Source organism: Nicotiana tabacum, chromosome 24 (genome assembly GCF_000715075.1).
Source record: "Nicotiana tabacum cultivar K326 chromosome 24, ASM71507v2, whole genome shotgun sequence".
Taxonomy (NCBI): domain Eukaryota; kingdom Viridiplantae; phylum Streptophyta; class Magnoliopsida; order Solanales; family Solanaceae; genus Nicotiana; species Nicotiana tabacum.
Window position 1 is genome coordinate 96690495 of NC_134103.1, and position 24008 is coordinate 96714502.

The 24008-nt window shown below is 39.6% G+C and overlaps 1 protein-coding gene across 1 annotated transcript; it reads right to left on the minus strand.

The window, feature by feature from the left end:
* Positions 1-4996: 4996 nt before the first annotated feature.
* On the minus strand, positions 4997-9348 carry LOC107768319 (putative protein S-acyltransferase 16). The gene is made up of 7 exons (XM_016587438.2): positions 8940-9348; positions 6595-6687; positions 6414-6515; positions 6122-6199; positions 5944-6042; positions 5759-5854; positions 4997-5558 (listed from the first exon to the last, which is right to left on the minus strand). The coding sequence occupies exons 1-7, from the start codon at positions 9210-9212 to the stop codon at positions 5445-5447; spliced, it is 855 nt and encodes a 284-aa protein (XP_016442924.1). The 5' UTR covers positions 9213-9348; the 3' UTR covers positions 4997-5444.
* Positions 9349-24008: the final 14660 nt, after the last annotated feature.

A 24008-nucleotide genomic window follows, 5' to 3' on the forward strand; every position in this document is an offset into this window, starting at 1 on the left:
CATTGCCATAAAATAAGCCCATATCGGTTGTCCCTTTTAGATACCGCAACATGTGTTTGATTCCATTCCAATGTCTCCTTGTAGGAGCAGAGCTATATCTTGCTAAGGCATTAACTGAAAAAGTTATGTCAGGCCTTGTAGTATTAGAAATATACATTAGTGCACCAATTGCACTAAGATATGGTACTTCAGGACCAAGAAGCTCTTCATTCTTTTCTTGAGGTCGGAACGGGTCCTTATTCACATCAAGTGATCGAACAACTATCGGAGTACTTAATGGATGTGCTCCATCCATGTAAAACCGTTTCAATACCTTTTCTATGTAGGCAGATTGATGAACAAAAATCCCGTTTGCCAAATGTTCAATTTGCAAACCGAGACATAATTTTGTCTTTCCGAGATCTTTCATCTCGAATTCCTTCTTTAAATAATCAATTGCCTTCTGGAGTTTTGTAGGAGTTCCAATAAGGTTTATGTCATCAACATATACGGCAAGTACAACAAACTCCGTTGTTGTTTTCTTTATAAAAACACATGGACAAATGGAATTATTTATATAACCTTCATTTAATAAATATTCACTAAGGCGGTTATACCACATTCTTCCTGATTGCTTTAGATCATACAAAGATCTTTGCAATTTGATTGAAAACATTTCCCGGGATTTTGAATTATGTGCGTCAGGTATTTTAAATCCCTCAGAAATTTCCATGTATATCTCATTATCAAGTGAACCGTAAATGTAGGCTGTAACCACATCCATTAAATGCATGTCAAGCTTTTCATAGACAGCAAGACTAATGAGATAACGGAACGTTATAGCATCCATAACAAGAGAATACGTCTCTTCATAATCAACAGCAGACCTTTGTGAAAATACTTGTGCAACAAGGCGTGCCTTATATCTTTGTACCTCATTTTCTCATTTCTTTTTCGTACAAAGACCCATTTATAGCCAATAGGTTTAACACCATTAGGTGTTTGGACTACATACCTAAAAACTTCACGTTTCGCAAGTGAATCCAACACAGATTAGATTACTTCTTATCATTTTGGCCAATCACGTCTTTGTCGATATTCTCCAACAGATTGAGGTTCAAGATCCTCATTATCTTGCATAATGCTAGATGCAATATTGTATGCAAAGACATAATCCACCACTATATTCAACCGATTCAAATTTGTCTCAATATCGATTGGATTTATTGATAGTTCCCTATTTTCTTGAGTCTCAGGCTCATCGATATCCTCATGAATCTCATGATTGGTTAAATTATGGGTTTCTTTATGAGACTTTTTCGTAATGTCATCTTGATCATTTATTTTTCTTTTTCTAGGATTTCGATCATTAGAACCCAATGGTCTGCCACGCTTTAGGCGTGCTTTTGACTCATTAGCTATGACACTAGAAGATTGTCCAACATGGACATCAATATGGATTGGAATATTCTCTGCAGGGATATGCGATTTTGTTATCAGATCCGTAAATGCAACTGGCATTTGATTTGCTATTTTCTGTAAATGGATAATATTCTGCACCTCTTTTTCACAAATAGAGGCACGTGGATCAAAATGAGACAATGATGTATTTTTCACAAAATTTCATCTTTTGTTTCACCAATTTCTCCCCCTAAAATTGGGAAAAATGCCTCGTCGAATCGACAATCTGCAAATCGAGCAGTGAATAAATCTTCCGTTAATGTTTCAAGGTACCAAATAATAGAGGGCGATTCAAACCCAACATATATTCCTAACCTTCTTTAGGGACCCGTCTTGGTGCGATATGGCGGTGCTGCATGCAGATATACAGCGCATCCAAAAATTCATAGATGTGATATATTAGGTTCATGACCCAAAATTAATTGCAACGGGAAATATTTATGATAATTTATCGGTCTGAGACGAATTAGCATTGCTGCATGCAAAATGGCATGACCCCAAATAGAAGTGGGTAATTTTATTTTCATGATTAACGGTCTTGCTATCAATTGCAGACGTTTAATCAAAGACTGTGCAAGGCCATTTTGAGTGTGAACATGAGCTACAAGATGTTCCACTTTTATCCCAATTGATAAGCAATAATCATTAAATGCTTGGGATGAAAACTCAGCAGCATTATCAAGTCGAATAGACTTAATTGGATTATCGGAAAACTGTGCCCGTAATCGAATTATTTGTGCTATTAATTTTGCAAACGCCAGGTTGCGAGATGACAATAGGCACACATGAGACCATCTAGAAGATGTATCTATTAAGACCATAAAATATCTAAACGACCCACTAGGTGGGTAAATAGGTCCACAAATATCCCCTTGTATACGTTCCAAAAATGCATGGGACTCAATCCTAACCTTTGTTGGTGATGGTCTAATAATCAACTTGCCTTGATAACAAGAAGTGCAAGAAAACTCATTATTTAAAAGAATCTTTAAATTCTTTAATGGATGCCCATTTGAGTTCTCTATAATTCGTCTCATCATAATTGATCCAGGATGTCCCAATCGATCATGCCAAAGTACAAAAGTATTAGAATTAGAAACCTTTTGGTTTACAATAAAATGTGCCACAATTGCACTAATTCTTGTCCAATACAGGCCACAAGATAAAGATAGGAACTTCTCAATAACCCTTTTCTGGCCAGAGACATTCTTGGTAACGATGAGATATTCAAGATTATTCTCATCTATTGTCTCAATATGAAATCCATTTCGACGGATATCTTTAAAACTCAACAAGTTCCTCTTGGACTTGGAGGAAAACATTGCATTCTCTATGATAAGTATTATTCCCTTAGGCAGAGTTATAGTAGCTCTTCCAGAGCCTTCAATTAATTTTGTACTACCATATATTCATCAACATCTATATGGTGAATATCTCTTTTAAAGAGAAAGTTATACCATTATGGTCATGGTCAAAATTATATAACAGATTTGTTTCTTGCATTATTGTTGTCCTTTAATAATCACATTGCCAAAATATTTTGGCGTACAATAGGTACGTGACCAATGATCATTCATGCCATAATAATGACATTATTTTCTTATTTCATCTCAAACCCCCTTCTCGAGATGAGTGTGGTATATTTACTACCACTAGCACGTTCATATTCTTGCAAGAATGAATATGTATTCATAATGATTATCAAATTATTTTCACATTCACTTCAGGAATGGAACATAATAATCCATGCGTGCTTTATAAAATTTCATGCCATACCAATAGCAAACATCACTTTCACAAAGTGAAGGATTATTTTGAGAGCAATTATTATTCTCATTACCATAATGATGACGATTATAATTTCGTCCATTACCACGTACACGTCCATTCATACCTCCACGGTAACATCATGTCTTATTTTATACTTATGGGATGGGTTTTCCCTATTGGTGGCGATTGAATTTAATTTGCATATGCGAACTTTCATTAACTGGACTCAATCAAATAAAAAGTATCAAGCAAATATAGAAAAACACATAATCAATTAAAATCTACGTGTCCTTTATGATAATTATCCTACTTTAAGATGGAAGAGATATGTGACAAAATAGAAAGGAAAAATATATGCTCTCTCAAAAGTGTTCACTTCGTGTTTCTTAATATTAACACATAAGAACATAATACTTGTTATAGGAAAAATATTTATCGTTCTTTACACCAAAAATCCTTACATGATTTGATGAACTTTCAAGAAAAACTTTTTCGTAAAACAAGTTTGTTCATGTATGGAAATATAAATAGCAAAGTGTAAAGAAACTTGAAAACTAATTAGAAATGGCTAATCGTGATGGCTGAATATATGCTGGCGTTGTACACCTTATACCGTCATCGTTCTTACTATATTATTAACATTAAATGACGCTACCGGCACTGGCCGTATCATAACAACTCAGTTGGCTAGAACTTCGTGTTGATAACGTGTTATGAAATATAGCTCAAAGTAACAATATGGAACAAGGAAAAACAAGCTAAGAGATACATAGAGAAAGAGAGAAGAGATTTTATTTCTTCTTCAATTGTGTGTATTTTCCTATCTATTACAAGGCCTTTATATAGGCATAAAAAGTGAAAAAAATATATCATTGAATATGTCATTAAACATAGAAAATATGTCATTGAATATGTCATTAAGCATTTGAGACGAAGATCATGGAGGAAGAGTAGACATTCACCATAATTTGATATTTCTTATAATATATTTTATTTTTTTGAAAAAGAGTTAAAAAAAAAAAAAAAATCTATGTTCAAACGGAGCTTGTGAAAGGAACACAAAGGAGATTTCTTTACTTGTGCTTTTGGAAATTGATTGCTGCTCTCTTATTTCCTGTTTGTGATTAATAACTGTTAAAAGTAATGAATTATTTACGCATATTCACTTTGTTTTTTGTTTTTAAATCATAGTAATAGTTTCTCCCAAGCTGCTATTGGTCTTAGACTTTTCTTTTTTGCCTTTTCCTTTTAGTTTTTTCTCATTCAAATTTGTGTTACTACGTGTTACTACAAGGACATCTTACTTCTCTTTAAGTTTCCTCTCCTTTTTAATCCCTGTGCGTGCTACAATAATCAAAATCTCTTTCTGGAGTCACTGTTTTCAATCTACACTAGAGTGGAAAACCCATGAGCAAAAGGTGAAATAGCTTATAACCCATGTATTATCCTGGGGCGAATGTAGCGAAAATAGCTTATAACCCATGTATTATCCTGGGGCGAATGTACCCTTTCGCTGCGGGTCCAACTAAACTTATAATTTTCGACACGGAATAAAATTTTGTATGTAACAACCTACTAAAATTTCAACAAGTATTAAATTTGAACTCATAATTTTAACACTACAATGAGTGGAATATTAAAAATCTTAAAAGTTGAACCCATTAAATTTAAATCGTGGATCCGCCTAAGGTACTACCAATTATTTTCAATGAAAATATATCCCGATGAAATTTTAATGATTTTATTCATCAGTGGCACAATGCCATTCCCAATTATGCTGGAAAGGAAAACAAAATCCGTCCTACGATATTCCTCCAAAAAGTTGTTAACCTTACTCAGCCGTAGTTGCATGTATTACAACAATTGAGCTACATCAGAATGCTCTAAGTTAACTCAGAAAGGGAACTTCGTTTTGTACATGACTAAGTGAGCACTATAACCCATACTATGAACGATGTCAGTATCCTATGTGCAATTGCTTCAATTCTCTCATTACCTTCAACTACAGTATGACTGCCAATGGGAGACCGAGGATCTCTCAGTATCAACAGAAAACAAAACTTGAAAACCGCTTCTGTGTTGTATCTTTTAGCAATCCGTAACCTGGCTCTTCTTAGCTCCTTTAGACGAAGAGTAGCTCTACTTTACAAGGTAAAGCTAGACTTGCACAGCTCCCCCATGCTGCTTTGGCAATCAAACACTTCAGCTCTTGTCGCAGGATGTTTCAGAAACATTCATTTTGATGCTGCCGCCCCAGGTACGTCATCAAATCCTGTCCGAAAACGAAGGCCAGAACCAATATGTCTTGTGGAGGGGAATGGCCAGCAAAGGACATTTGGACCTAGAACCTGAATTGCCAAGGAAAACAAATTTGATAGAAATTAAACATCAAGGCAATAAAGTACGTGTGTCTCAACTGAAATTCTATAGCAAAACAAGAAAGATTGATATGACGATAAAAAGAGAAAGTTGAAGACTTGAAGGTTATCATGAGAGAAGAGAGAAGAACCGTGTGGAAAGAGACAAAGAAAGAGGAATGATCTCTTACTGATATCAAATTCTCATATGCACCAAGATCATATGGATGTGAATAGACATAACCTCCCTTTTCAGCAACACACATAGCTCTCACGCCTTCTTGGTACTGCAGAGTGTGAATAACATTATTAGTACTTGTAAATATAACATGCCACTGTAAGAATTGACTAGTCTATGACATTGTAATTAACAGACCTCAATTGTTGTCTTGTTTTGCAAAATCAGGTAAAAATGCCAACCCAGAAAAAAGCTCAGCGCCAAACTTAGAGGGACTAGTATAAGCCCCGAAATGATCTATTAACAGGGATAACACTTGATCAAATTGAGGAAAGGAAGATCAATAAAGAACGAAAAATTATTCATGGGAAATTACATATACAACTCTGTAAGAGCCTTCACTTTCCTCGTCATCCTTTGGAGAGTCTAAAGTTATGCTACCAACAAGCAAAACCTGAAGAAATGACAATAAGCTTGTTAAAGGTTGGGGGAGAACACAAAGTTGTCTAGATATTCAATTTATGCTTGATCAGCCATATGTACATAATAACAAGCAATGAATAAATAGATGTCAGCAACAACAGAAGATAGAACGTATAAGAAACAAAAGACAGTCATAGCATCCCAAGATCATATACAGTACAAAGAGCGCCAAAATACCAACTTACCAGGGAATATATGCAAGCAACAGCAGCATACATAACAAAGATGAAGAAGATCTTGTAGTTCGCGTGGCCCACACAATTATTCATCCACACGCAGTGATGATCCTTATATTCAACATAAAACACTTTTAACTCATATCCAGGACATCAAGAAAAGACATAAATGAAAATAGACTAGGCATACCATTCGTAGTACACATCTATTACATATACGACAATGATGAGCACGTGGAGGCTTATGAAGGGAACACTTTTGGCAGTATCTCAAATCACCACCCTGCAGATTAATTCACAAAAAGAAATTAAATCCATGAAGTTCCACATCAAACTTGATATTATCAAGTAAAGAATATTACTTCAGAGCCACTAATGAGAGCTTCATTCCAACCTTTTGTTATAAAAGCAAAAATTCAAGCAGAATATCAATCTCAGATAACAAAATATGTAATTTAGCAATTCTATTTGTTTATGGAAACAGTTTTTATATTCTGTTAACATTATCGTAGGATTTTGTAAAAGGTAATTGATTACCAGATGTTAAAAATGTTGAAGAACTATCAGGCCCTTAAAACTGCACCGGAAATGGAAGAATGATCGTCAAAACTATTACTGATTTATTAGAGCATCAATCAACTGTATTTCTTGCTAATCACGATAAACACATGATTAGCTATTAGAATATTCAAAATATAAGCGCTACGTGAAGTATACACAGGCCACACACATAAAAAATTGTCCGGTCTTAGAGTATGCTCTGCATTTTAAAATGCAGTCAGACAGCTAGATAGTCAGCACCTACAGAGATGGAACACATAAATTCTATGGTTAATCCGAAATGAAAGAACTAGAATGGTCCTTGAAAGTATCGGAAGTTCATTCATATTTGGAGCAAAGAAGATATTGTTTGTAATTATGTTCACGTCTCAGTGCATATAAAGAACTTTGAAAATCAACCAGAAAGGAAAACAACACAAACACTACTTTCAATTTTGGGACTTTTAAAGTGTGCGTCACATCTTTGCAATTAATAATTAATTACACACCACTTGAACAATTCAAGATTAGCCTCGTTACGACTTACGAGAATTCCCTTTGGCGAAACTATATCCACAAACTGACTTAGATACTAATTCTATTATAGTAGATATAGAATATAAGTAAAACTAAGAGTTCTATCTGCACATCATATAACATTTATTAGTTTCAGTTTTCTTAATCTGAAAAGATCCTACTTGCTTTTAGGTTGCCCCTGAATATGAGATGTTTTGAGGACAATTAACTCAGTCCAGAAGATAAATTTTATCCGTATAGTTTTGCTTGCTCTTTGGTGTAACACGAAATTGTATTAAGGCAAATTCTATCTTAGACTTCATCCAAAAAGATCTTTCCTACTAGTGTGTGCTGCTTCTAGTAATTACCTCTAACTCTGTATTTTTGCCAGTTATATGTCCGTTCCTGGCTCAATAACCAAGCTCCTTAATACATGGGGAATTAATCTCCGCAACCTTAAAAATTTGGCAATAAGCACAGTGAATCCCCAAACTAGCACACCAAAGATCTCTCCTTTACTTAGCATATGCTACAGAAATCATACATTATCCGCTAAAGCAAGATATTTGGACAGAATGCTAGTTTTTCCCTAAGTTTTCCAATTATTGAAAGGAAACTACCAAGCACATTAGATCTATGCATTTTTAACTGTAATGTAGGTAAGGAAGTACCACATCAGCGGATTTACGATTCAAAGAAGTAGTAGTCACTAAATCCAAATAAGGCTCTAGTAGTAGCAGTCTGGCATGTAAACTATTATCCTGTAGTCATTTTCGTTTCATAAAATCACTAAAAATGACTTCAACACTAAAACATTTCTTTATAAGGGCAGCTCGGTGCACAAGGCATCCCGTTCACGCAGGGTCCGGAGAAAGGCCGCACCCCAACGTGTGTGATATAAACAGTCTACCCTAATATAAGTATTAGGGACTGCTTCCACGGCTCGAACCCAACTTTATCGTTACTCCAAGACTACCCTTCACTAAAAAATTTCTTTAATACTTGAAAATACCACTAAACAATAAGTATTACTTATCTTTTTTTAAAATGGGTATCACCAAACTATATCTTACCCCCGATACTAACATTTTTATTAAGTTCTATACTTTGACGTGGTAAAAAATATTTACACAATCAAGTCATTAACATGCAATTGCAGGTAACATCTTATAATAAGCATTGTTCGGTAATGTAGAATAAATAGTAACCTACTATAATCCAATAAATTATACACTGTCTGCGTATATAACTTAAATTCTTACCATAAACATTCTACTCTTTTTCCCTAATCCAACCAAAAACTAGAAAATAATCTCTCAAAGTTTCATTTTTCACGGAGCAGAGAAATACAAATTGAAGATATTAATACAAGTATATATAGAATGAGATGAGAATTAGAAAAATGGCAGGACTGGAAAATAAAAGCTAATAATTCTAAAGAAAAAAAATAGAAATAACAACTAAAAGAAGTGAAAAAACCTTGCGCTTAATCTCATGAACGATGTTATCAGGGTCTTCAATGTCGGGTACAAATGAGCTGGGAACGTGACCCGGATCCGTGTAAATGGCAAGGGCATAATTGGAAATGCACATAGCAGCTACGACAGTGAAGAAGACGGCGTTAAGCATACCGGGGGACGACCAAAGCCCAAACCACTGATCAATGAAGACGAACACCGTTGAGAAGTAGATGAATGCAATGGCGGCTATCACGACGGTGACGTGGAACGAGAATCTGTTGCCACGTTTCATTTCCCGACGTCAGAAATCACCGCCGGGAGATAATTTAACGTTGGATCTGGTTGATACAGTGGGAGCGAGGCTTGTTTGGTGTTTGGGTCGAACTTTCTTTAATTTGATGTCCGGTTGGTCCAACTTCTTAACACAAAGTCCACCAAATACTATGCGAAATTGTGAATTATTTTACTACTACCAACCAATTCCATAGTTTTTTATTTTTTAAATAAATTCTTCAATCCCTCCCCCCCCCACCCCCCCAAAACACACATGTATAAACATAATTTCAATGACATACTTTAGAGTTATTGGGGTATGATGAATGAAGTGGAGGTTAGCATATGGAGTCTTGTGTGACAAGAAAGTGTCACCGATACTCAAAGGTAAGTTTTATAAAGTGGTGGTTAGACCGGCCATGATGTATAGGGCTGAGTGTTGGCCCGTTAAGAACTCACATATCCAGAAGATGAAAGTATCAGAAATGAGAATGTGCGGTGGATGTGCGGGCACACTAGGATAGATAAGATTAGGAATGCTAATATTCGGGAGAAGGTGCATGTGGCTCCCATTGATGACAAGATGCGGGAAGCGAGACTTAGATGGTTCGTACATGTTTAGAGGAGAAGCCCAGATGCTCCGGTACGGAGGTGTGAGCGGCTGGTTGCGGAGGGCACGAGAAGAGGTAGAGGGCGGCCTAAGAAGTATTGGGGAGAGGTGATCAGACAGGATATGGCGAGACTCCAGATTTCCGAGGACATGACACTATGATTCTGATTAGAGGAAGCTAAATTATTAGGGTTGTAGGTTAGGAGGTAGTTGAGTCGTGCCTTACTTCGTACCATTGTGGGACTAGCCATGTAGGATTTTTGTCTAAGATAGCTAGTGACAGTATTGTGGCTTACTATTTCGCTTTCTAGTGCATGTCCTATTTACTAGCTATCGCTTTTGCTTTGCATCTTTCTTCTAGATTTCATGGTGTTCTTATTTTTCTTATGATTGTTGTGGTGATATTAATATTTACTAATATTGTCTCCCTTTGCTTTGCATCTTTCTTCTGGATTTCATGGTGTTCCTATTTATCCTATGATTGTTGTTGTGATACTAATATTGTCTCCTTTTTGTCCTTTTGTCTTTTTATTTTTTTGAGCCGAGGGTCTTTCGGAAACAGTTTCTCTACTCCTTCGGGGTAGGGGTAAGGTCTGTGTACATACTACCCTCCCCAAACTCTATTAGTGGGATTTTACTGGGTCGTAGTTGTTGTTATTGTTGTTGTATGTTGGAGTTATAAATTTTTTTGTTGAGCTTTGTTTTATTAGGCTTTTAGTTGAGTTTAACTTCTAACATTTTTCTCTCACCGTAACTATAACAGATACTTTAGTTACTATCGACCAATTTTGTAGTCAATTTTCATAAATTCTTCTTAACAAAGTCCAATGTCGTTTTATTTAAGAATAACTGCGTACATAATACTTAAAGAAATTAAGTTTTATTCGTTAAAGTGTAAAAAATAATTACATGCTAGATGAATTAATTAATTACAAAAATTAAGTTTTATTCATTAATAATGAACATGTTAAGTATAGTTTGACTGATTTTGCTAAGTAGCTAGAGTTAGTTTTTAAGTGACATATTTATGTGAATAATGTTCTCCAGTTAAATTTCTTAGACAAAAATTATGATTACCATCAAATAGGTTACTGCCAGAACTAAATCTGCCTAAATGAACCTGTCTTGAACCTCTGATACCAGTTGTTTAGTTAAAACGGCTCAAATATACTATTGACATAGTGTGATATTGTCTACTTTGGACCGCACCCGTACGGTTTTTCCCAACAGGCCTCACACTACCAAGAGAATCAAACTCATTATAAATAACTTATTTTTCTTTTCTACTTTTCACGTGAGACTTTGTTCACACATACCTAATAATATTTCCTTTTGTCTATATATTTTTCTTCATTTTTTCCAATATTTATCTTCAAAACATTATTTAATTATACATTTGACTGAATTTTTTAAGATGAGTTTCAAAAAAATTTGAAGATGAGTTTCAAATTTGAAAAAAGTGTTTTTACCGCTTTTTCAAGTAAAAAATATTTTTCTCTCACAAAACTGTAATATTTTTTTAAGTGAAATAAATGTCCAGATACAATTTTAATTTTAAAATACCTTTTTTTTCAACTTTACTTCCGAAACTAATTTTTTGGGTCAAATCTCACATCTTTTATGTCCAAAAGCCTACTAATTTCTGTGCTCCTAAGCTATTAATTAATTGTACCAAATACCAATTGAGTCGGTGTCGTTTCGAATTCGTTGAGCTAGTTAGGTTGGTTGGAGGACGCCGTTTTTCGTTCAGTATTACGTCTTTGTTTTGTATTTTATTTTCAACGTCGATTATTTAATTTGTTTGTATAATTCTGCTTGCTGTATTGTACGTTCCAACCATCTGAATTTGAGGACTTGGGCAGGAACAAAATTTGCAATTTTAACAAATTCATTTACATTTCACTTTATCCGATCTCTCTCCCAGCTCTCGTGATATTGTCACTTTTTCACAGGAGATGACATTTGTGAGCTCAAGAAGAAGGTTCTTGTTTCCTATTTAACTTTCTCTGTGTATACAGGTGAAATCGAGCTCATGGTGTATCCCACCCTCTGACAAGATAAGCCAGGCTCGAGACACAGTGGCAAGGGATCGAAATCGAGCCAAAGATCCCACCGAGTTAGAATCCGGGGAAGATGCATGCCCTCGGAATTTCGAGGTCATGATTCCGGAATCGGTCCTAACCTCAAACAACTTCGAAGAATATTGTCGGACAATCAAGCATAACCAACAGGAGGCCGAAATATCCGTGACCGGCCGGATATCATGGCGGGGATCTCGACACCTATCGATAAGGAACCTGCTGTCAGTTAATCAGATTTTTTTTTACTTTTTATAGAGTTGTACCTAAAGTAGAACTCCCCTACTGTATAAAGGAGGTTTGATAATTCGTGAAAGACATTGTACCACGCACTCAAAAGTAATATATTATTATTTTCTGTCACTAGCTCTTGCTCCTTTTCATTGGTGTCGGCCGTGGTGAGCCCGGCTCGAGGGTGACTATTTCACTAAGACTGGAACTATCTTACTCGTGTGGTTTGAATTTAATTTACCTTTGTTTCTTTAATTCTACTTAATTTATTGCTCTGTATCAAATTAATCCGCATATCCTTAAAATCACTTATAAAATTCAATTGTTATCCGCATTTGAGGGTAAACAGTTTGGGCACCGTGAGGCTAAGGATAATAGCGGCGATTTGATACAAATTTCCGTAACATACCCTACTTTACACTTGCTCTTTGAAGTGCCTTTGATTTCAGGTCTGCGTTAACATGTCGAACTCCCAATCTGCCCCTCTAAACACGGATGCTAAGTCCGTCCCCATGGCGAGAACAACAATATAGCACCCGGAAACGAGATGCCCCCTGCCGATCCCAACGGAGTTCCGGTCGCGGACCCGATCGACGCCAGCTCATATGTGGCCATCAACACGAATTTGCCCACCAACCCCGAGAACAGCATCCGCGTGGGAGTCTGCTCGGTAGCTCAAAATATTCGTGACGGTGAAGGAGACGAGATCAGCTTGCGGGTGATCTTCGAAATATTGCAGGCGCAGCAGGAAGCGATAGCCCAACTGCAGAACCGAAGCCACGCTCCTAGTAGAGTTGAGCCCGAGTCATCCCGGAAAAACACTCGCGAAAATGGACCCGCCACAAATAGGACAAATGAAGTTGAACCCGGAACCAACCCCGAGATAATAAAGATGATTGAGGAATTGAAATAGCGGGTGGAAATGGGAGAAAAGAAAATCGAAGCCAATGACAAGAAGGTGGAGACTTACAACTCCAGGGTCAACCAAATCCCCGGAGCGTCACCAATAATAAAAGGCCTAGACTCCAAGAAGTTTGTTCATAAACCCTTCCCTTCGATCGCAGCCCCAAAGCCGATCCCTTAAAAGTTCCCCATGTCTGAAATTCCTAAGTACAATGGGACAACTGACCCAAATGAACATGTGACCTCATACATGTGTGCTATCAAGGGGAATGACTTAGAAGATGACGAGATCGAATCTGTCTTGCTGAAAATATTCGGAGAGACCTTGTCAAAAGGAGCAATGGTATGGTATCACAACCTACCTCCTAACTCTATTGACTCATTTGCTATGCTTGCAGATTCCTTCATAAAAGCACCACCGGGGCTATCAAGGTCGAGACCAGGAAATAGGACCTTTCAAAGTGAAACAGAGGGATAATGAGATGCTCAGAGAATCCGTGTCCCGGTTGTAGATGGAACGGATGGACCTGCCTCCGGTCGCGGACGACTGGGCCGTTCGGGACTTCACCCAAGGACTCAATACTCGAAGCTCGTTGGCTTCGCATCAGTTGAAGCAAAATATGGTAGAATATCCGGCCGTGACTTGGGCCGATGTGCATAACTGATATCAGTCAAAAATTAGAGTCGAAAATGATCAGCTCGGGAACCTTTCCGGGTCCGTCTATCTTATCCGAGCCAGTGACAAGCCCAAAAGAGACATTGATCGTGAACCAAGGCCAAGTAGGGACTAATATCAACTGTATATTGGTGATCGCATGAGTAACGGATCGAGACGAAACCCTGCGAGAAATGAAAAGAGAAGCGATCGGAGTCAAAATAACCCGGGACTCATGAGCAAAAACGGTTTTGATAGACCCATAGGGCCCAAGGAAGCACCGAGGTTATCAGAGTACAACTTCAACGTCGATATTGCTGCTATCGTAACCGCCATCGGACGCATCAAAGACACCAAGTAGCCTCGACTTCTACAGTCCGATTCAGCCCAAATGGATCCTAACCTAATGTGAAAATAACATGGCACTCAAGACCACAGAACGAAGGACTGTCGACAATTAAGAGAGGAAGTAGCCCGGTTATTCAAAAGTTTACATCTTCGAGAATTCCTGAGCGATCAAGCCAAGAACCATCTCAAGAATAGAGATTATAATAAACAGATCGAGCAGGAGGAATCTCAGCACGTCATTAACATGATCATCGGCGGGGTCGACGCTCCCCAGGGGCCGATGCTGAAGCGCACAAAAGTATCCATCACAAGGGAAAAACGAACCTGGGATTACGTGCCGGAGGAAACCTTGTCTTTCAACGACGCGGATGCTGAAGGGATCATGCAACCCCACAACGATACACTGGTAATATCTGTACACATAAACAAATCTCGAGTTAAGCATGTATTGATTGATCCAGGTAGCTCGGCCAACATGATCAGATCGAGGGTTGTTGAACAGCTCGGTCTACAAGATCAGATCGTGCCTGCAGTCTGAGTTCTAAACGGATTCAACATGGTATGTGAGGCCACTAAAGGGGAGATAACATTACCGGTAAACATTGTCGGGACTATTCACGAAGCTAAGTTCTATGTAATCGAAGGAGACGTGAGGTACAATGCTCTGTTCAGAAGGCCATGGATCTACAACATGAGGGCGATACCCTCGACTCTGCACCAAGTGATAAAATTCCCAACGCCAGGAGGGATAAAAATAATTTACGGAGAACAACCGGTTGCAAGAGAGATGTTTGCGGTCGATGAAGTGGTTCCGATATCCGTACTTGCAACGATAAAAGGTCTGGGTTCGGCCGCTAAGCAAGAAGCCAAATAGCAATTACCTACATCGGAGCCGACCCAACTGGAGAAGTAGGGGAACGATGACGATGATGATTACGGGGTTCCTAGGTCTTTTATAGCCCCCGACGATTTCGATGCTACCAAATCGACATTCGAGGAACTGGAGCAAGTCATACTGATCGAGTACTTGCCCGATCGAAAGGTATACCTGGGCACGGGGTTGAATCCCGAGTTCAGGAAAAACCTCATTCAATTCCTTATGGCTAACATAGATTGTTTCGCTTGGTCCCACCTTGATATGATAGGGATCCCGCCGGAAATAACCACTCACAAGCTAATCCTGAGCCCAAAGTTCCACCCGATCAAGCAGAAGAGGAGACCCAGTCCGAGGTCAAGCATACATTCATCAAGGACGAGGTATCTAAACTTCTTAAAATAGGATCCATCCGGGAAGTTACGTACCCGGACTGGTTAGCAAACGTAGTAGTAGTCCCTAAAAAGGGAAACAAATTAAGAATGTGTGTAGACTATAAAGACTTGATTAAGGCATGCCCCAAAGACTCTTTCCCTTTCCCCAACATCGATCGCATGATCGATGCGACGACCGACCACGAGATCCTCAGTTTTCTCGACGCCTATTTCGGGTACAACCAAATTCGGATGGACTCGGACGATCAGGAAAAAACATCTTTCATAACTAAGTATGGTACCTACTGCTATAACATAATGTCATTCAGACTAAAAAATGCGGTGCCACTTACCAACGCCTAGTAAATCGGATGCTCGAAGAACAAATAGGAAAATCAATGGAGGTTTACATTGACGATATGTTGGTTAAGTCCCTGCTAGCAGAGGACCATTTAAAACATTTGCAGGAAACCTTGGCATATTGAAGAAATACAATATGAAGATGAACCCGGAGAAATGTGCATTCGGAGTCGGGTCCGGGAAATTCCTCGGGTTCATAGTATCCAACCAGGGAATCGATATTAATCTCGATAAGATCAAGGCCATCAAAGATATCACTGTTGTGGATAACGTCAAGATCATTCCAAGATTAACCGGACGTATAGCCTCCCTGGGGCGATTCATCTCGAGGTCTTCCAACAAGAGCCACCAGTTCTTCTCACTGTTGAAAAAAAAAAACTTCTCATGGACCCCGGAGTGCCAACGAGCCTTGGAGAAACTCAAGAGGTATCTCTCGATCCCATCTCTGCTTCATACTCCGAAGAAAGACGGATGGATATACCTATAGTTAGCAGTATCCGAGATAGCGGTAAGTGGAGTCCTGGTTCGGGAAGGGAAAGGTACGCAATTCCCAATCTATTATGTTAGCAGGACTCTAGGCGATGCCGAAACTAGATACCCTCACCTAGAAAAACTGGCGCTCGCTTTACTAAGCACCTCTAGGAAAATGAAACTGTACTTTCAATATCACCCCATATGTGTTGTAACTACTACCCATTGAGGATGTAATGCATAAACCCGAACTCTAGGGACGATTGGCCAAATGGGCCATAGAGATCAGCGGATACGATATCGAATATCGACCCTAGACTGCCATTAAATCCCAAATTTTAGCAGACTTTGTGGCCGACTTTATGCCGGCCCTAATACCCGGGGTGGAGAGAGAGTCGTTGTTAAACTCGGGGATCTCTTCGGGAATTTGGACCCTCTTTACGGACGGTGCCTCGAACACAAAAGGGTCCGACTTGGCATCATATTGAAGCCACCAACAGGCAATGTAGTTAGACAATCTATTAGGACTGTAAAATTGACTAACAACGAGGCCGGATATGAGGCCATGATTGCAGATCTCGAACTGGCCAAAAGCTTGGGGGCAGAGGTGATCGAAGCTAAGTGCGACTCCTTCCTTATGGTGAACCAAGTTAATGAGACATTCGAAGTTAGAGAGGAACGAATGCAAAGATACTTGGATAAACTATAGATAACGTTACATCAGTTCAAGGAATGGACTCTACAACATGTACCTCGGGATCAAAAAAGCAAGGTTGATGCTCTCACTAACTTGGGATCGTCAGTCGACGACGATGAGTTCAACTCGGGGGCGGTCTTACAACTCATGAGATCAGTAGTGGAAGATGGTCACGCTGAGATAAACTCAATAATCCTAACTTGGGATTGGAGAAATAAATATATAGAGTATCTAAAAACTGAAAAACTGCCCTCGAACCCTAAGGAATCGAGGACGATGCATACGAAGGCGGCCCGATTCAGCTTGTCCGAAGACGGTACCATGTTCCGGAGAACATTCGATGGCCCACTCGCAATATGTCTAGGACCAGGAGAAACCGAGTATGTTCTAAGGGAAATCCACGAAGGCACCTGCGGAAATCATTCGGGCGCCGAATCATTAGTTTGGAAAATAATCAGAGCCGGCTACTACTGGAGCGACATGGAAAAAGATGCAAAGGAGTTCGTGCAAAAATGCGATGGATGTCAGAGGCATGCTCCGATGATTCATCAGCCCAGGGAGCTGCTATACTCGGTCTTGTCACCCTGGCCTTTCATGAAATGGGGAATGAATATCGTCGGCCCCTTTCCATGGGCACCTGGTAAGGCTCAATTTGTATTGTTTATGACTGACTTTTTCTAAATGAGTGGAAACCCAGGCATTTGAGAAATTCAGGGAGAAGGAAGTCATTAATTTCATCTGGGACCACATAATATGCCGGTTCGGAATATCGGCCGAGATCGTGTGCGATAATGGAAAATAGTGCATCGACAGCAAAGTAAGCAAGTTTTTCGAAGACCATAAGATCAAAAGGATCCTACCAATACCCTATCACCCTAGTGGTAACGGAAAAACGGAGTCCACGAACAAAACCATACTCCAAAACCTCAGAAAGAGATTGACCGACACCAAAGGAAAATGGAAAGAAATCTTTTTCGAAGTCCTATGGGCATACCGTACGAGCTCGAAGTCTAGTACTGGGGTCACCCTTTCTCGTTGGTTTACGACGCCGAAGCTCTAATATCGGTCGAAGTGGAAGAATCGAGTCTCAGGTTCCGATATGTGATCGAAGAGTTAATGACGAGACCATGAATACGAGCTTGGAAATGTTAGATGAAAGGCGCAAGCCACCCTCGTCCGGATGGCCGACCAAAAATAACGGATCGAGAGGTATTACAATCAAAAATCTAACCATCGACACTTCATTGTTAGGGACTTAGTGTTAAGGAAGGTCATACTAAGCACCCGGAACCCAAACGAAGGGAAGCTGGGGCCAAACTGGGAAGGCCCGTATCAAATTATCGAGATCATCGGAAAGTGATCGTACAAACTCAGAGCAATGAATGGTGAGAGACTACCGAACAACTGGAACATAACTCACTTGAAACGATACTACTGCTGAGGTACGACCCTATTCATTTTTGTTTATTTACATTTTGGACTAACACTTCCAGGTGACCGTCAAAGAACGATACAATTTTTAGGCCTAAAAGCACGCGTTGCACTCTTTTTCCCTTGAACTGGTTTTGTCCCAAATGGGTTTTCCGACAAAGTTTTTAACGAGAAAACAGTGGATTGTGCTAACTTAGAATCGAAGACCGGTTATGCACCGGTGTCAAGGATCACATCAATATTATCCTACACCCTCGGATAATGATTTTAGCAAGGAAAAAATTTTGTGCTCGAATAGTCTAGGTTCGATTGATAGGATTTATTGTAAGGGCCAAACGGTCAAATGAACCGTGCCCAACATAGACCGCCCAAGCCTTGGTACAAAGCTGGTACACATGTGTAACCTTGCATATTACGCACAAAAATGAAATAAAGTTTCTACCTTGTGGATAAATATTTTGTCCCTTAATTTTTTTTCTTTCTTATATTTGGTTCCCTAAAGACATCGAGCCCAAGGGCCCCCTCGCTCAGGGACTGCATCCCAAGGCATGTTCGAACGGCTCGGGATAACTAAGCCAGGGGCACAAAGCTTATTAGGCAGTGCCCGAACTCTAAAGGCTACGACCATCCCCATTCGAGGACTATTGTCTTGGGTAAACCCGAATGACTCGGGGTAACAAGACCACTGGACAACACCCGAACTAGAAAGACTATGTCCATCCTAAAACGGCTTGGAGACATCCAAGACTTGTAACCAAAACATAAGGCCTTCAAAATTTTTAAGGCGGTTCAAAAGGCTACCCTCGGCAAATTGTAATCTAAAATATTCTAAGTACTTTGGGGAAAGCTTCCGATCATACCAAGCCCCCCACAAGTTTTAAGAAAAATAATATCGAGAATAAGGCTTGTTCCAACCTCCGAACAAGACCTAATTATTACGTGCTAAGGCATTCAATATCTTTACGATCATAAAGAAAAGAGCGAAAGGAAACAAGCTTAAAAACTGTCGAAGGGAAAAAGAGCCATATATATATATATATATATATATATATATATATATATATATATATATATATATATATAAGATCTTTACAAAGGCAAAACGGCCTCAACAAAAGTACAAAGGTGCAAAAATAAAGAAATATCTACTAGGCACCTAAACTGGCTGGTCTTCGTCGGAGCCCGCCTCTGTCCCTAGATCCGCCAGAACCTTCGGAGTCTCCTTCGTCCTCGGGATACGCCAACTTCTTAGCCTCGGCCTCGAGCCTCTTAGCACTTTCAATCTCGGTTGATAAGTCAAAACCCCAAACATGAACCTCCTCGAGGGCCACCCTTCGGGACTGCCACTTCACATATTCGATTATGTCTTTCAGGAAGTCCTGGGCTGCCTAATCATCGGTTCTGTACTGGGACACTATCTCATTGGCATCGACTTTGGTTATTTCAGCCACCAACTTTGCCACTTTAAGCTCCTTGGCGAGGGTCTCTCGATCTGCAACAGCCGAGCTCAGTTGAGATTGAAGCTCCTCAATTTTCTGGGACCGTGCCTCAGCCTTCTCTTTCATCACTCGAAGTTGGGACTCCGCCGAGACCAATTGCGCCCGGGCAATTTTCTTTTCCGAGTCCAAGCAGTCCATCTTGCCTTTCCACTCTTCGGCCTCGACCTTGATTGCAACCATCTCGGCCCGGAGTTGGTCGATCCTATCAATCTTCTATTTGACATGCGGGTTCTGACCATTAGTCACCGTTTCTAGCTCATCGTCACTAACCTCAAAGATTTTCACCCGTCTAACCAGGTCGGCGTGTTCATTTCGAGCCGCTTCCAACTCAGCTCGAAGGCCCTTAGTGTAAGGCCCCGTAAAATTTAGCAAAGGAATTTGGATTGAACAATGCGCTGTGGAGTAAAGAAAAGTTTTTTGGCAGAAAAAGGCATTTTTGCTGCCCACTATGCGGTCACAGAATCACTCTGCGGGCCGCAGAATGGCCGCAGAGTGAATCAGTAACTGGGAAAGTTTGGAGGAAAGTCTGCGGTGCATTACGCGACCGCATAACAGGTCTGCGGGCCACAGAACTTTCGCAGACCCAATCCGTATGTTCCAGTTCAGGGGCACCAATTGTGCGGCCGATTTGCGGACCGCATATCCATTCTGTGGTCACTATAAGACCGCAGTGTATGTTTCGAAACTCTATTTTTTTGATTTTTATAACCTGACCCCATTTTGATAAATAGCCTTTGGGGATCATTTTGAACTTTGAAGGCAAAAATCTGATATTTTTAGAGAGAAGTGAGAGGGTTCTAGCTAAAGGAAGAAGCTCAAGTGGTTTGTTCATCAAGATCTTGTCCAAGCTTTGAAACCCAACAAGGAAATCTCACAAGATCTTCACTCAAGAGGTAAGGTTCTAACCCTAGTCTTCAATTTCAAGTTTGGAGTAAAAGATGGGTGATTGGGAGTATGATTCTTGGGTGTGAGAGTATTATGTATACATGCGTGAAACAATAAGGTTTGTGGGAAGATTGTTGAGCTCAAATGGGTAAAGATTGGGTTGTGGAATGAAGAAAATCTTGTAGAAGAACCTTGTAGTCAAATTTGCATACCTGGTATTTGATGAAATACTCAAATGAGCTGACACCATGAATATCTTCCTAATGTGTGTTCAATTTTGTTATGTCTCAAAATAGATTGGAATTTCTAGGATTTTCGGAACATTGTAGTAATTTAAGGAAAGCTCAAATCGAGGTATGTTGGCTAAACTACTTTCTTAGAATCGAAGTCCACAATGTTCCGTAAGGTTCAAGTATGGTTGTCTCAAATTCCTAATTCCTATATTCCGGGTTATCCCTTATTAACTTGACTATTCCGAATGAGCCTTATGTCAAAAGATATATGTTCAAAGTATGAGTTGCGTACTAAAATGTTATGGCTTTGAGTCGTATTTCAAATGAAGGCTAGTATGCCAAATTGTGTGAGAAAAACTCGATATGCTTAAGACTCGTAATTGGTCACATGTGTACCTAAGGTCTTGATTAAAAATGTCTTGTTGTTTATAATATATAAAGATGATTGAAAATAAATAAGTGAATTGGGGATATAGAGTGTGGCCAACGTGCCAAGAATGAAAGTTATACTTGTGGCTAGTGGTGCCAATAAAATTAGATGATGTGAGAAAGATTATGAAATGAGCTTTGATTCAACTGTTTTAAAACGACTTCGAAAATAGAATTGCCTAAAAGCTTATGTACTCAAGTCGTACCCATATGTGGCTATTTTAACAAATGCTATACTTCGTAAGTATTTTTCAATGTGTTTTGCATTCTTACATATTCGTGAGTGGAAATTGTGTATTGCCATTTTTATTTTGGGAAAAAGTATTTCAAGAATAAATGGTGTGCTACTTGTTTATTATTTTAACTTGCGCTTCGATTGCCAATCATTTTACTCCATTTCTTGGAAAGAAATCTATTGTGTTTAAAGCCTTAATTTCTAATAAACTTAAAGTTGTGGTTTTCGGAATATTATAATTGTTGATATTTGTGATGATGATCCATGGAAGGAAATATATGAAAGCGTGGAATATGAAATATGGCCATTGTGCCTTGAATAAAGAATCTTGTGAATGGCCAAAGAGCCAAGGAAGTGTTGTTGTTGTGATTGATTGCAAATACTAGTGGATATTTATAAAGTGTGAAAGATGATGAGGTAAATATATTTGTGCTTTTGTTTCCCTTATGCGCAAACCAAAAATATTTTTGGGAGTATCATTAGTAAACCGAGGAAGGGTGGGTCATAAGGCCCATACCCGAAACTACACGTGCCGGTGTAGGAGTAGATTGTGATTATTCCCCTTATTTGGGATGTGATTGATGGGTTGATATTATTCTCCTTAATTGGGATGAAACTGATAATGGTTGTGAATTGAAAAAGTCAACTCACACGACATATGTGGGAAGGCAGCCTAGCTGATCGGGTGAAGATCGGACGCCATGTTGCGCACATGGTGGTACTACTCTTGGTAACACTTTTTTTCATATCACATGTCAAACCCTATTGTTTGTGGGGAGATGGCCTAGCCGATAGGGCGTGATCAGACTCCATGCTTAAAGCACGGTAGTATATCAGTGCTAATGATCTCCCAACCAAAAATATATATTATTTTCGTATTTTGAAAACTGTTATGTTTAACTGGGCATTTGGATATTGTTGATTGTGACTTGCTGCTTCTATGGTTTTCCCTTTCTTATATGGGCATTCTATTTTGAAATAGGATAGTTAGCTTTACATACTAGTACTATTCCATATGTACTAACGTCCCTTTTGCCGGGGGCGTTGCATCTTCAATGGATGCAGGTGGTTCATCAGCGAGTAACTTTGGTCCTCGGTAACAGTTACTCCCTATACAACAAATTTTGGTGAGCCCTACTCTATTCCAGACCTAATATCATTTGATGTTGTACTTGTGTTTTGAGGTATAGTTGGGGCCTTGTTGCTGACATTCCCATATTACTCTTCTGTTATACTTAGAGGCTCCGTAGACAGATTGTGGGTTGTGTTTGATGTGGGGAATTGAACTAGAAATGTTGGTATTTGGCAAACATGTTTTTCATTATATCTATAAACCTGTAATATTTTGGAAATTATGAATGAAGCTACTAATGGAAATGAAATGGGGGTTGTTAATGAAATCTTTTCAGTGTTTGATTAATGGAGTGCATTTCCTCTTTATTCATGGATGAGTATGGGTAGAAGAAAATCTAACAGGCTTTCTCGACCGGGTTCACTCGGTTGAGTGTCGGTTGCGCTCCCCGAGTTTGGGGCGTGACACTTAGCCTCTCATTCACATTGCTCGCTGAGATGTTTGTACGTGTATCTCTTATCAGTAAGCTCTTTGGCTTCTGCCTCGAGTTGGATCAACTCGTCTCGGTACCAGAGGAAGGTCACGTGGTAGAGCACCGAGGCCTGAAAACACGAGGAAAGATATTAGGGTTATCAAAAAATTAGTTCGAATATTAGAAGAAAAATTGGAATCATCAGGGATTATCAAGAGTTACCCGGTTCAACGCCTGTTGTGCCTCGTTGAATAGGCATGGCGAATCTATCTCATTCATTTTGGCATGGTCTTCCTCCGTAATCAGGCACCAGAGGTAATTAGCTATCCTTACGGGGGCGGAAAGAACCCGGGCGTCCTCCGGAATGGTGATGATAATTGACCGCTTCTGACTAGGATCAACACTCGGGGCAGGGAACCGATTAATCAGCCTGGGGCTCGAGTTAGGCCCACCTGCCCCCGAGGACAGACTTTTCCTTGGTACCTCTAAGTCACCTAAACCAATGACATCCTCCGTGGCGGTGGAATCCACGCCATCAAAAAAGCAGCGGAGGTGTTCGTCTGCTCCATAGGCCCCCTCGTTGGGGCATTCTTTCACTGTTTGGGCCTCGTTAAACATGGACTCGATAAACAAGGGTGAATTGGTGATGTGTATCACATCGAGTGCCTCCTTCGGGGAACTGCCTGCATCTCGGGAAGCCTCAGCCCCGGCCTTCTCACCGACCTTCATGGCTTGAGGCAGATCGGCCTCATGAATATATGGTTTAACGACCCTGTTCTCTCCAAGGGGCAACGACTCACATGCCACAAAAATGATAGGCTCTTCTCCCTCGAACTCGTCCCTCAAGCCGATAGAGCAAGTCCAAAGCTGGTGCTCGGGAGCTGGTGCTTTCCTTTGGCTTGCACACTAGCCTTCTTCTTGTTTTCTTTTTCTCTGAGCTCGGGGAACTCGGAGCCCT

Bases quoted from the DNA above. Each gene is read 5' to 3' on its own strand.
- LOC107768319 (XM_016587438.2), bottom strand. From the start codon at position 9,212: ATGAAACGTGGCAACAGATTCTCGTTCCACGTCACCGTCGTGATAGCC. The intron at 6,688-8,939 runs GTTTTTTCACTT...ATTAATCTGCAG, and splicing joins TTCATGAGATTAAGCGCAAG to GGTGGTGATTTGAGATACTG. The intron at 6,043-6,121 runs GTAATTTCCCAT...CCCTGTTAATAG, and splicing joins GCTCTTACAGAGTTGTATAT to ATCATTTCGGGGCTTATACT.